Raw genomic sequence first — 14407 nt, 5'->3', positions numbered from 1 at the left:
AGATCCTGTACCTTGTATTTCCATGTTAGGTGATCGTATGAATATCATTTTTCTGTCATTCTAATTTAAATTTTGATCAAATCCTAAATAACTTACAGCACATTTATACAAGAACTGGTTTTATTTACACGTACACACACATAAACAATGAAAATCTCGATATAAAAAATATTAGGAACAGGTTTGATGGGGAACTGGGGGGAGGGAGTACATTCTCATTGGAATAAGTTCAAATGTTAACAGGTACCCATCCAATTAAATTTAATAAATATTTTCAGTGTATGTGATCAGAACTTAGAAGTAAAGCCATGGTTAACCCAAACACCCAAAACTTTATTAAAATTGCCAGCCATAATTATAGGACTACTCAGTTAAAGTAAAAAGATGAACAAAACATTCATTCATTTATATACTGTATATAAAAATGGCTGTGGGTGTTTATGTTATGTTATGTTATGTTAGGTTAGGTTAGGTTAGGTTAGGTTAGGTTAGGTTAGGTTAGGTTAGGTAGGTTAATGTTATGTTATGTTATGTTATGTTATCAGTGGTGGGTTCCTGCTGGATCGCACCGGATCGCGCGCGCTCCCTTTCAGCGCTCCACCTGGCTTGCGCGCTCCCTTTCAGCGCTCCACCTGGCTTGCGCGCTCCCTTCCGGCGCTGAAACCGGAAGTACAGTCTTGCCCCGCCCCTGGCGAAGCAACGACGCCTGCCTGCGCTCCACCAGCTCGGCTGGGAACGGAGATGTTTCCTCAGCGGAGCGGAGCGCCTGAAAAAGACTTTTCAGGCGCTCCGCTCCGCTGAGGAAACATCTCCGTTCCCAGCCGAGCTGGTGGAGCGCAGGCAGGCGTCGTTGCTTCGCCAGGGCCGGGCAAAACTGTACTTCCGGTTTCAGCGCCGGAAGGGAGCGCGCAAGCCAGGTGGAGCACTGAAAGGGAGCGCGCAAGCCAGGTGGAGCACTGAAAGGGAGCGCGCAAGCCAGGTGGAGCACTGAAAGGGAGCGCGCAAGCCAGGTGGAGCGCTGAAAGGGAGCGCGCGCGATCCGGTGCGATCCGGGAGGAACCCACCACTGTATGTTATGTTATGTTATGTTATGTTATGTTATGTTATGTTATGTTATGTTATGTTACGTTATGTTGTTATGTTATGTTATGTTATGCATCCTACCACACACGTCCCTGCGACCTATCCGCTCACACAGGGAGGGGCTCCTCCTGGTGCCGTCTGCTAGGCAATGCCAGCGGGCGACACCTAGGAGTAGATCCTTCTCTGTGATGGGCCCAACCCTCTGGAATGACCTCCCCCCAGACATTCGAACTACCACCGACCTCCGTTCCTTCCGGCAAAAGTTAAAGACTCACCTATTTCAATCAGCTGGCCTGGCACTTTCTTAGTTTTACCTCCCGGGATTTATTTATTTTAATTGGGTTTGGGGTTTTAATAGGCTTTTAACGTATTATATTTATTATTCTATTACAGTCTCACAACCTCCTTCACCTACGTATTTAATTATTTAACTGTTTTATGTATGTATTTTACAACGTATTTTAGTGACTGTACACCGCCCCGAGTCCTCTCCGGGAGAGGGGGCGGTCTATAAGTGTGAATAATAAATAAATAAATAAATAAATAACTATGGAACGCCTTGAGCAATTTCAACCAAACTTGGTAAATAGATGACTTACTCTCTGGAGACAAATACTGTGGGGGTAAGACACCCTAATACCCCTTTGGGGGGGATCTTCTGTTTAGATGCAGCCTGTGTGTCGTACTGCCATACTGGCTTCTACTGTACAGTGCACTGGAGTTGCCATGGTAACAGATTCACAGCACTCCACAAAGGGGGTCCCTCTGGTAAGAGGGAAAATCCAATATTAGAAATTACATTTGGTCTGGACATTTTCCCCCTATAAATAAATACCCAGGCATCACCGGGTTATCGGATAGTAAAATATAAATGCTGGAGACCTTTTCAGATGCAACTCCTGGACTTTGGAACTCATTTTCTTGGAAAATTTGAGCCCCAACTTTTATCTGGCTATTTTGTCAACAAGTATGACCACCTTTGACCAGGACTGAATATTTCTGGTTGCCATCTGGGGGATTTCCTTGAATTTGTTTCTAGGAAATTCTCCAATTTCTCAGAACCATAGGAACTGTTCTTGTATTAAGTGACACACTTTTAAACATTCATAAATTGAAGCACTGGCACTGTTTCAATTAATCCAGTGACTTTGGTGAATAACCTTTAAAAACAGAGAAGATTCCTTATTTTAGAAGGAATTCATTTGCAAAGGCTTTCATATTAATGGTTTTCATTTCTTTATTCTAGAAAAATACAGACAGTGGAGGTAGTGGAATTCCCAAGATTTGGCCCTTCAGAAAAAAAAATTCTAATGATGAAAATTAGTATCTCTTGCTTCACAGCCGAGTATAATATTCCAGTGGTTCATTGTTCCTGTTCTCATCTTCTGCTGCCATTGGTATTTCAGTTTCCATTTCAAAAGCTGGATTGACCCTCCCAGATGAATAATCATTTCGTTTCAAATCTATGAAAACAGAAAAAAAGCTTTACCTTAGATAATATATCTTTATTACATGCTGCAATCTCCAAGGATACCAACAATAACAAACATACAAGCAATATACAGCATTAAAATATCCAGTGCTACTATTACTAGTAATAATCAGGTCTCCTGCTTCATCTCCATTGCTGCTCAGACCTCCTTAAGATGAACCAATAGGGGAAAAAATCCACTTGAGAACATCAAGCCTCCAGGCCACTTCCTGTTACCAGAAGTTAATTACCTAAATCAAAAGAACTGCCCACTAGATATTGGAAAAGTCCCCAAGCACCTTTCAAATTCCCTCCAAACCCATCCATTACTGTGGACTTTCTCCAGCAGAGCTGGCAGCAGACTGGGACAATGAGGAGGTTGGGGAGGAACTTGGTCCAGTTCTGGAGTCTGGAGAAGGTTCTGATGGATGCTCTGCATCAGGCGCAGAGCTAGAACCAGTGCCGTCTGACATTTCCCAGCCACCAGAGAGACAGCTGCTTTGAAGGCTGATCTGAGCGAGGAGGAAGAACAGCTGGGGCTTGTTCTAGATGCATGTATAAGCAGAGCTGTTAGGAGAGGTGAACAACAGAGGACAAGGAATCGACTCGGGAACACACGTGGATGCTGAATGGCCCCTCCCTGGCTGGGAAAAAATAGAAGGAAAGGAGAGTTGTTGTCATAGGAGACAACAGTTCGTATTTCTGAATATTTTGCTCACCATGTTTCATGCCACAGATACTGATTGCCAGAACTTAATTTGCAGCCTTTCTGCTGGGAGCTCATGGCCTTGCAATTATTGCAAGGAACTGATAAGGTCTGTTACTGCAGTTAACTCTTTGAAGGACTATTGCCTGGACTTTTCAGTGTGTGAATGTCATAAATTCACAAGAGGTAAATAAAGAGGGATTTTTCGTGACAAGAAGTCTGTTTCTTTTTTCTGCTAAGCCTGGGTCAGAACACATCTAAACTAAGAGGTATGAGGCCATGGGAAGAACTAAAGTGTAAGACCTTGTATATCCAGGTCACAGCACACAAGTTTTTATGGGACAAAATCAACATCTAACCTATGTTGTCATGTGCATAAGGCAGAGATTATCTGGGACAAGCCATGGAATTCATGCTGTGGAAATCATGACTCTCTGTCCCACCTATAGGACATGAAGAATGAAGTCCTCTAATATGAACTTCTTATGCCATATCTGTCATCGGACGTTGGTGTCTAATATGAACAGTGAAGGATATTCCAACATTTGCCCAGAGACAAAATATATGAATAAATCAGATGATACACCACAGAGATTCCCAGTTTGTAACTGAGCATTCTGTCTTCTTAACAGCAGCAATTTTGGTCCTAGAAAAGATATCTTTTAAGATCAATGTTATCATTCTGAAGTTTGCTGCAGGACCCAAATCTAAGTAGATAGAGCTCCAAAAGAATAACATCACAACCATCGTCCAAATGGATTTTGGTAAAATGTACTCATATTAGTAACTGAAGGGATATAGCTTCAACTATGTAGGACATCTTCATAAAACATACTAATTATACAGATTGAAAATAAATACTTGTATTATTACTTCCTTCCTATAATTCATTAGATTGTAAAACAAAGAAGTGAAGGCTGCTTATTTAACCTTCAAATCTACTGCTTTACTGTAGTCACTCTACTAAAAAACTAATCTAATATTCTATTTAGAGAAAGGACATGATTTTAGCACACAGGTCCAAAGCCTTGGGGCCTCTACAAAAATGGCCACTTTTAATGTGATAATAAGGAATGCAATATAAATATTTTTTTTCTTTTTATTCATTCCTTTTCTTGTTCCTTCCATCTTTGGAATGGATCGTGAAAAGCCAAGACTTTTAGCATTAAAAAAGTGCACCCCATATTTAAAGTTTGCCAGATCCAGATTTGAAATACAAAACCAAAAAATAAGGCTTAGTGACGCTTTTTTCTAGACACACAGTATGTTAGTAGTGTGCAGACCTTCAAAATATTAATGGAAAATGTTAATTTATGCAACTCTTTCTTGGAATATTTTGTTACCAACGTCAATTCAATGAGCTCAGTCCTAGATTCAGGAATTAGATCTAAGGCCAAATTTGTTCAAAAACGTTCTTCAGAGCTTTGCTATGGCATACCAGGAAGTTTGAGTTTCTTGCAACAAGAATTGCAGCAATGCTTGGAAATGAAATTTTTGAAGGCTTCTTCTCCAAGATTTGCCGGTCCGAAGGTCATCCCTCTAGAATTTGAAAATAACAAAGGAGTAATTAATGTCACAGTATCTGTATACACCTTTTCCACCTGCATATCACAAATACGTTTAGTTGGATGCCCGGTTTTGGGGAGACCTATCCAAACAGATTGGAGGATGAGTGCAGGAGGAATGGAATAACAAAATGCTTCATTGTGTGAGCTTCTATTAATAATAATAAATATTTATTTCTTAGCCGCACCCTCTCCCGAAGGACTCGGGGCGGCGTACAACAAAACATAGGAAATAAATATATCGACATACATATAACAAAACATATACCAAGACATATATACGACATATACAAGGAGGAGGTGAACTGATAGATAAAAACAAATAAAAACACAATGTTTAAAAACCCCTAAATAAATTGAATACAATTAAAATACCCCAAATAAAAAACCCGTCAGGAGCGATATAGTTGGATCAAAGTTGAGCCAGGCCAGCCTAGAGGATGTAGCACTTATTAAAAATTAATGTTCTAAACTCATAGCCACAGTCTAGTTTGAAACAGATACCACTTTACAAAGTAGCTGGAGGGTAAAACCTAATCCTTCAACTAGTGTCATAAGCATTACTTATGAGAACTGTGGTTAGATAGCATTTCATTGACTGTAGTCCGTTTCTTGTCCATTCCTAGGATTAAAAGCCCTGTTTAATCCACAAGAAACAATATAGTAACCTCAGCACTACCTGTTGTATCTGAAATGAACTAGGAAATTGGTTATGCCCATTCAGTATAAGTCAAATATTTATCTCTTCTGTTGCCGGGTTTTTCGGTAAATATCTGCATTTATAGCTTTATTATAATTTTCTTCAGTTACCTTTTTGTCAATGCATTACATTATTTTTAATCAGCTGGGTAAAAAGATACATATACAAAACTGGGCTGTTAACCAAAAAGAACATCACTGTCAGCAATGTATAAAAATATGCATATGTGCATTATAGTTAATATCGAAGATTAATTGAATCATGGAGAATACATCACATTTTATATGGTACATTTACATGACTATACTTACTGTTTGTCTTCAGGTTTAATAACAGATGGATCAGTGAGGCTTTCTCCAACACCTGCAGAATTCAAATTTATAATGGTTATTAGAAGGTAATTGTCTTCTTAAAAACCATTTGTGAAATTACAACCTGTGCAATTATTATACAGTTATCTAATCTTTTGGTTTACAGAGTAAAAGTGAAAAAACAATATTAAAATTATAAATTACATTAGAATATGACAAACAAATGTGGCATACTCAACTATTTTTAAAACATTTTTTACCTTAAATGAGAAGCAAAGAACATAAAAGCTATAATTCAAAAATATTTTGTGGATCCAAATGCATATTGCTTGAACTATAAATAAATAGGATATACAATAATACAATAGCAGAGTTGGAAGGGACCTTGGAGGTCTTCTAGTCCAACCCCCTGCCTAGGCAGGAAACTGTAAGGGTCACTGGAGGGCCTTCCATGAAACCAGCCGAATGATGAGTACACACACAGTGTTCTCGGGATGGAAGCGCGCAAATCTAAACTTACACGTCCCTTTTATTGGTTACAAAAGTGGGTGGTTACAGAAGGCAAACAAAGGAATAGCAAGAGGAAAAATTATGATTTCATACATAGCAACACTCTATACGTGATTATAAAAATTAGTTACACAGCCAGAGACATCGCACCTAAAGATAAAAGCTTATTCTAAAACCTCCCCTTCATTGCAGGCAGAAAGGAATGTCACAATGCTATCCGTGATAGACTCCCTCTCTAGCCCAAGGACAGCTAGAGAGAAATGTGTTTCTTTGAAGTCTGTATGTGTATCCTTTTTTGTGTGTTGGTACCGAAGTATGTCTCCACAAGGCACCAGGCTGATTAATAATTGCAACAGGAAACTCTATACCATTTCAGACAAATGGCTATCCAACATCATAAAGACTTCCAAAGTTGGGGCATTCACAACTTCTGGAGGCAAGCTGTTCCACTGATTAATTGTTCTAACTGTCAGGAAGTTTCTCCTCAGTTCTAAGTTGCTTCTCTCCTTGATTAGTTTCCACCCATTGCTTCTTGTTCTACCCTCAGGTGCCTTGGAAAATAGTTTGACTCCCTCTTCTTTGTGGCAACCCCTGAGATATTGGAACACTGCTATCATGTCTCCCTAGTCCTTCTTGGGGAGAAGGAGACATATATGTTTCAATGTCCGAGAAAACTAAGATAAGAACTACTTTCCATCCTGCGCAACAAAATTTCCCTACTCTGAATAAAATAGATAAACACTATAGATATATTCCAGCTCTGAAACCTTCATATGCTCCAGAATATCTAGATCGGGGTAGTCAACCTTTTTATACCTACCGCCCACTTTTGTATCTCTGTTAGTAGTAACATTTTCTAACCACCCACCGGTTCCACAGTAATGGTGATTTATAAAGTAGGGAAGTAACTTTATTTTATAAAATTTATAAAGCAGAGTTACAGCAAACCCCTACCTCCCACCATGAATGCTGGAACGCCCACTAGTGGGCGGTAGGGACCAGGTTGACTACCACTGATCTAGATCAAGGTTGAAATTTGGATCCTCATATTTAATCTATTGTGTAAGCTTGTTTTGCTGTCCTGAAACAATAGCTTACACTAAGCATATTAATGTTTCATTTATTTATGTCAAAGTTGGATAACTTTTATGGGCCATTCCAGAATTGCGAAAGCTTCCATAGATGACTTCCCTAGTCACAAAATTACTGTTGTGTGGCCAGTCACAAAACATCAATTTATCAGAAGGCAAATTAGTCCTCAGGGATGTTTCCTTCATGATTTCTGTGGGACCTCATGGCATTCATGAAGCCCTAGAGGTTAATGCTTCGCTTTGGAACAAGTCAATTTGCTTTTAAACAGTTTTTTTTAAAAAAATGATAAAAATTGAAACTGTATTATTAAGAACTGTTAGGTAAACATGGATCAGGAATCCCTGATTCTATTATATTGTGTATAAGTGATAGATTTTGATGCTTAATATTGCTTCTTATTTTTTAAAAAAATCTTTATTCTGTTAACAAGTATTCTGTGATATTTGTGCACTAGTTATTCCTGACATTGAACTGGCTATGACAATATATGGGCTGAACTAGATTCTATAAGTACCCATGGATGCTCTGGCCCACATCAGGCACTTGTTCTCTCGTACTAGCAGTCCCCTTCTGCCAAATGTACTATTCTCCATGCTCACTGTGAATTTGACACACCAATTTCAAGTAGGAATAGAATTTATTATCAGCTAATTATAGGGGATCTGCAATATAAGCAACCTTGTTCTTGAATAACTACACCAATGTAGACTCAGAAAGTAACTGGAGCCCAAATGTGTAGAGCTAATCAATATTTACTTCTTCCTGTTAATCTCCTGATTCAGATAAGTGCAGAAATACATATATGCAAGTTCTTAATACACTAATATATCAAAAATAATAGAGGCAGGAAAGACTTAAAAGCAACCAGATTAGTAGGAACAGCTAGAAGCACACTAGTGGGAGGTAGGGACCAGGTTGACTACCACTGATCTAGATCAAGGTTGAAAGGTTGTACACAACTGTACAATTCCATTAAAGAAAGGTAGCATGAGAGCAAATATATAGATGCGTCTAACTTGTTCTTTAAAAAAAAAACATGCTCTATACCAAGCAACCCCACCTTCATTTTCCTAAGAGATAAGTAATAGTGGTATGCAGTACTCAAAAGATTAATATATATACTATAGCATGAACTTGCCAAGTGCTCCAAATCTCATAACTTAAAGAATGCAGATGTGGCAGGGCTATGATTGCTACCTTATTTGTGCCAAATGATTTCTGTGAAATCATATTTCCCGATATCAGAAAGAGGTCAAGCTTTGTTAATGTGCTTGCCAACCCAACCCAACCCAGCCCTGAACTCACCTCACCTCACCAAAGCCAGCCAAGAGGCAATGCTTAGGAAGTCAAACTTTCTAACCAGTTATGCCAAGTTTAGTTAATTATGATAGTTTTAGATATTTCTAAAAACCAGTGATCAGAGGCAGCAACATTTCCCTGCCTGTTAAGGACAACTCCATAATTACTTAGTATTGTGCCAAGTCAGGAAATGTTAGAACCTGTGAATGAAACTGTGTGATGGGGTGAGCTTCTGTTATTTTTTCCAACTCCTGCCCATCTATCAGTTTGAAAGAATGCAAACACAAGTAGATAAATAGGTACCACTTCGTTGGGCACAATAACAGGGTCATGAAAGGAAAACCCCAACCAAGTGTCCCCCGGGCAATGGTGATGTCACCAGCTAATCCTTTCAACCTGGAAATGCCTTGGTACTTACGACACAAGTGCAATGAGATGCCAAGCCCTGCACTCCAAGAAAGCAACTGAAAAATAATTGTATAGATTTTCTAGGTTTTAAATTTTCTTTTACTTTCAGTTTTGTCTTCAAGCTTTAATTCAACTTTTAATTCCTTCCTAAAAAAGGGGCGGGGAAGCTTTCCTCATACTTTTTAAGATAAAGGTGCACTTTATCTTAGGCTAGACTGAGTGAATCACTCTTGGAGCCCTTCTGATCCATTTGCTTAGCATCAGCAGGGAAGGGTTTGTGATGCTCTTTTTCTGGAAATAAAAAGTTTTTGCAAATTCCAGGCTAATCCACATCGAAATATTAATCAGGCCTAATCCTACCTTGCTTTGATCTAAGACAAATTCAGGCAGGTGAATGCTGCCTATTGAGTCTCAGGCATGTGATCTGAACCTTAAAAGAGATGCAGGAGGAATATTTCCCAAGAAAGTGTTGAGACTTTTTCCCATTATAATTTAAAGAAACAGCTCAGATCAAATGGATTTGTCCTCAAATCTCTAAGCCCAGCCTTAAAACAAATCATATTTATTCTAAATCTCAAATATTCAAGGTGAATCAGAACTAATTCACACAGGTCCCCATGGCATTTGCAAAGATGGAAGTAAAGAAGGTAGAATAATGAAAGCAGAAACGCAATATCATTTTGCTCACAGAACGAAAAAAAGGACAGAACCTTTTTTTGTACGATCTTTTGTAGTTGCACACCCACACCCACACACACACACACAGGCCTAGAAGGCACTGTTAATCATTCAAACGCTAACAATAGATGAGTGTTTCTGTGCCTGTGTGTGTGTGTGTGTCCGTGTGTGTGTGCAACTACACACTCACACATATGTATTTTATGGACTGTATTCGTAGAACTTTTCATGTATCTGATAAACCAGTGATGGCGCACTTATGGCACGCATGTCACAGGCAGCCCGCGGAGCCATTTGTCAGGGCACACGAGGTGCTGCCCTGTCAGCTGGCCAACACGTGCATGCGCGTGTTGGCCAGCTGAGTTCAGCCTTTTTTAAAGCCATTTTTCGCCCTCCTCAGGCTCCAGAGGCTTTATAGGAGCCTGGGTAGGGAGAAAAGAGCCTCCCCCCCCCCTGAGGCCCTCCAGAGGCTTCATGAGTTTCCCTGAAGCCTCCGGAGCGCAAAAAACGGCCCTATGGGCAAACCCACCTGTAGTGCGCGCATGTGCACTTGGGGGTCACACATTGCATTATGGGTGCGGCACGCCTGCACACGATCCCCCTACGCTCCCCTCACTTATGGCACGCAAGCCAAAAAGGTTTCGCCATCGCTGTGATAAACTATACTATGGTCCACAAATACTGACACCCAAATAGATGTATTAACCATTCAAGTGTCATATGCAATTTATCTAGCTTTGATTTTATTAATTTTCATGAGACAGTCTTTTTTTACTCACCTTGCAAATCTAATACAAGAAGTTCTCCTCTGGTATATTCATAACTCCAGTGAGAAAAAGCCAGCATAACTTCTTCCAGCAAATTGGTAGGTGTGATTTCATCCCCATTATTGTTATTGTACTTGCGGAATTCTCCTGTCATGTATTTCTCTATTGTCAGCCACTGATTGGCTGAATGGCAATAAATTAAAAAGACTTCAAGGAATCTGAAAAGAAATGAGAGCATCTTTTCAGGAGGTGTTCTTCACACTGCTTTTGATGAATAAAGGGTACTAATCGCACATACAATTTTCATCAACATCATAATTTTTAACAACATTAAAAACATAAGTATGTGCAGAATGCATGTTAAAATGTAATGTTATCCTATCTGTGTCTATGCAGAAATAAACCTAATTGAATTAAATGGCATTTATTCCCAAAAAGTAAGTTTGGAGCTCTAGCCAAAAATATGTCCTGAGATAATTAATCGAAGAGTTAATGAGGACCTAATTTTCAGACAGCGTTTCATAAAATCTCCACGCTTGATGGGAAAATTGGGAACAACTTTGAGAAAATCTATTATCATAATCCTGGCAAACTAGTTACAGAGGACAAATCACCACTGGCAATTTAACAACAGAATAAAAATATAATAATTGCCGCCTAGAAGATTTACTGGTGAATCAGGTAAACACATAAGAATTGGGTCTCACAAAACTATTAGCACATCCTCCCCCTTTCCCTCCCCCCAATAATCAGCAGTTTTCTGATACTTGTTTAAATTCCTACATGGTTACTTTTTACAGGGCTTAATAGTCTTTTCTGCTAATTCTGAAGTTGGATACTCAATGAAATCGCTATTCGCAAAATTAAAAGCGTGTCTTTTCTTTCTGATTATCTTGTAAATCAAATAAATCTCCATTTTAAATATTTAGAATGAAGTTTTGATGTTACTCATTAAATGGGTACAGATGAATGGAGAAGCTTGAAGTAATATCAGAAAAAAAGTTTACACACTTTAAAAGGATTTTATCCTGCCGTACTGTTATCTGACTTGAGCAATTTTGTCCGCACTGAATTGAACAAAAGGAACAAGATAGATAGATATATAAGATAGACTGTGTAAGAGAGAGAGAGAGAGACAGAGACAGAGACAGAAAGAGAGACAGAGAGTTGAAATACGCCCCAAATTAACTGTATTCCCTGAATAAATATTTAATATAGCAGATCATCCATTTAGGATTTATCACAGTCCTGAAAAGTGGCATCTTGTTTGTAATGTCAGGTTTGGGTGGTGATTATATAAAGAGATGGAAGGGGAGAAATGATGGAATATTGTTGTTGCTGTTGAGTCACTAAGCCATGTCTGACTCTTTGTGACCTGATGGACCATGGCACATTCTCCTTCATTGTCTCCTGGAATTTGCCCAAATTCATGTTCATTGTGTTGATGACACTATCTAACCATCTCATGCTCTACTTTTCTTCATGCTCCCTTCTCCTTTTGCCTTCATTTTTTTCCAGGGTTGTTTCCAATGAGTGCTCAGTTCTCATTAAGTGACCAAAGTATTCGAGCTTCAGTTTCAATTTCTGTTCTTCCAAATAACAATCAGGGTTGATTTCCTTTAGAATTGACTGATTTGACCTTTTTGCAGTCCAAGGGACTCTCAAAAGTCTTCTCCAGCACCATAATTCGAAAGCATGGATTCTCTGCCTTCCTTATATTCCAACTCACATCCTGAAAAAAACATAACTTTGACCATGTCATAGTTTTCCTCCCCAAGAGGAAAGCATCTTTTAATTTCATGGCTGCAGTCACTGTCTGCAGAGATCTTGGAGCCCAAGAATATGAAATATGTCACAGTTTCCATTTCAATGGAATATAGACTGTAATAATATGCAAAACATGTGAATAAATAGTCGTCTGTTCCTCTAATAATTGTGGACATTTTAGTGCAGGATTGTATCTGCCTGTCTATTAATGACAGATATTAATTAAATCAACATATTGTATAGAGAATGAGTAAGTTTAGTCTTTTACATTTTATTTCTAGAAACATATTTTTTCGTACCTGGGGGTATATGGAATGCTATGGGGCTTCATTTGATTGAAGGTATATATCAATTTCTGAGCTGCCCTTTGTTGCTGTATTTCCTAAAAATAATAACAAAAAACCCTAGTTATATTATTTCTGTAATGTTTACAATAACATTTAGCAAGTTGGTGCTCTGTCCATCCACATTTTAAGTATGGTACGTCCGTCTCTTTTAAGATTATGATGAGACAATATGATTTAACTAACTCTACCCATGACTCTTTCCAGAGTTGAAGTAAGAACTGAATTTTGAAATCTCAGCTTAGAGGTCGTATCAAAAACTACTAATTGACTTGGGTGGAGAAAGCTTTAAAATACTCATAAGTCTCAATCAAAGGACAGGATGAAAATGAAATTTTAGTTTTCTTAGAAAACAAAATCACAAAATAATTTATAAAATATGAGTCAGCTGATCCCATGTAGCTGTAGCTGTATTTATTTCCCTGACAAATAAGAAGAATACTCTTTCTGGTCATTCCAGTTTCTATTACAATGATATTAACAGCTTTGTGACCCCCTATTACAGAATAACGGACTTGGAAGGGACCTTGGAAGTCTTCTACTTCAACCCCTGCTCATGCAGGAGATCCTATAGCATTCCAGATAAATGGCTATCCAATCTCTTCTTAAAAACTTCCAGTGATGAAGCACCCGCAACTTCTGAACAGGCAAGCTATTTCACTTCTTAATAGTTCTAACTGTAAAATTTATCTTTGTTTCTAGATTGGTACTAGTTTAAATACATTGCAATATATACCTGAGAATACTAATAATTACTGGTTACTATTTGTGTGCTATAATGAATCTGTTTAGCCATTGTCATGAATAGAACTCCTTTTGGGGAGGCAGGGCTGAGATGGCTGTTCTCAGAGTTGGGATTTATGTGGCAATGGGATTTGACAGACCTCTTGGTAAACCACCATTTTAGACCAGGGTGCAGGGGTGGGATTCAGCTAGTTCAGACTGGTTCAGGTGAACTAGATGCTAATTTTACATTTGGTTCACCAAACCGGTAGTTGGAAGGACTGGCTGGCCCCACCCACCCCGCCTCTCCCAGAAGTCTCCATGCTGCCCATTTTGGATGTCAGATAAGTGCAGGGCCAGTGTGGAGGCTCTGGAAAGGAGAAAAACGGTCCTCCCGGTAGTTCCGGAAAGGGGGAAACAGGTCTGTTTCTAGCTTCTGGAGGGCCTGCAGAGCCTGGAAAGAGCGAAAATTGCCCCCAACACAATGGTGCAGGAGACCAAATAGGCCATGCCCACCCAGCAACCAGGCAGAGAACTGGTTGCTAACATTTTTTAATCCCACCCTTGCCAGGGTAGACTAGATAGACTACAGTGTACAGTGAGGATTCCTTCGGTAGAATGTTGCTAGCCTCCTGTTATTATTAGGGATTGCTGATCAGATTATACTCACTCTGAGACATAGATGGAGGACTGTGCTTTCATGGAAGATCTTCTGCCAAGTCCGAACAACTTCAGGAAGGAAAGATTTTACAATGAAAACTTCACCTAACTTGAGCACATTATTTTCAGACCAGGTGCAGACAGCTTTCATGGCTCTCCTCAATCCCCCATCCATTTCTTCCTGAGACAAAACTTGAATCATGGCAGCCATGCCATGCTGTGACCAAGAGGACGTGCTTTTATCAAGGCTCGAAGGTGAACTTTCTTCCAGTCTATAAATCGTTACTTCTTCTCCAGCTAAATAAATTTAATAAATAAATAAA

At 39.1% G+C, this 14407-nt stretch overlaps 1 protein-coding gene across 2 annotated transcripts in view; it reads right to left on the bottom strand.

Annotated features, from left to right (window-relative positions):
• Nucleotides 1–1677: 1677 nt before the first annotated feature.
• TRPM6 (transient receptor potential cation channel subfamily M member 6) overlaps nucleotides 1678–14407 on the bottom strand; it is an 86490-nt gene continuing 73760 nt past the window's right edge. For both annotated transcript variants that reach the window (XM_081942024.1, XM_081942025.1), the window contains 6 exons: nucleotides 14095–14381; nucleotides 12657–12739; nucleotides 10603–10808; nucleotides 5837–5888; nucleotides 4699–4799; nucleotides 1678–2546 (listed from right to left, as the gene is read on the bottom strand). In XM_081942024.1, the coding sequence (XP_081798150.1) occupies nucleotides 2419–2546; nucleotides 4699–4799; nucleotides 5837–5888; nucleotides 10603–10808; nucleotides 12657–12739; nucleotides 14095–14381 (857 nt within the window). In that variant the 3' untranslated portion in view covers nucleotides 1678–2418. The remainder of the gene's footprint in view (nucleotides 2547–4698; nucleotides 4800–5836; nucleotides 5889–10602; nucleotides 10809–12656; nucleotides 12740–14094; nucleotides 14382–14407) is intronic.

The sequence above is a fragment of the Natrix helvetica genome (assembly GCF_964273705.1).
Source record: "Natrix helvetica genome assembly, chromosome: 2".
NCBI classification, from domain to species: Eukaryota; Metazoa; Chordata; class Lepidosauria; order Squamata; family Natricidae; genus Natrix; species Natrix helvetica.
Note: the sequence above shows the minus strand (reverse complement) of the source record. Positions and strands in the feature narration are given on the sequence as shown.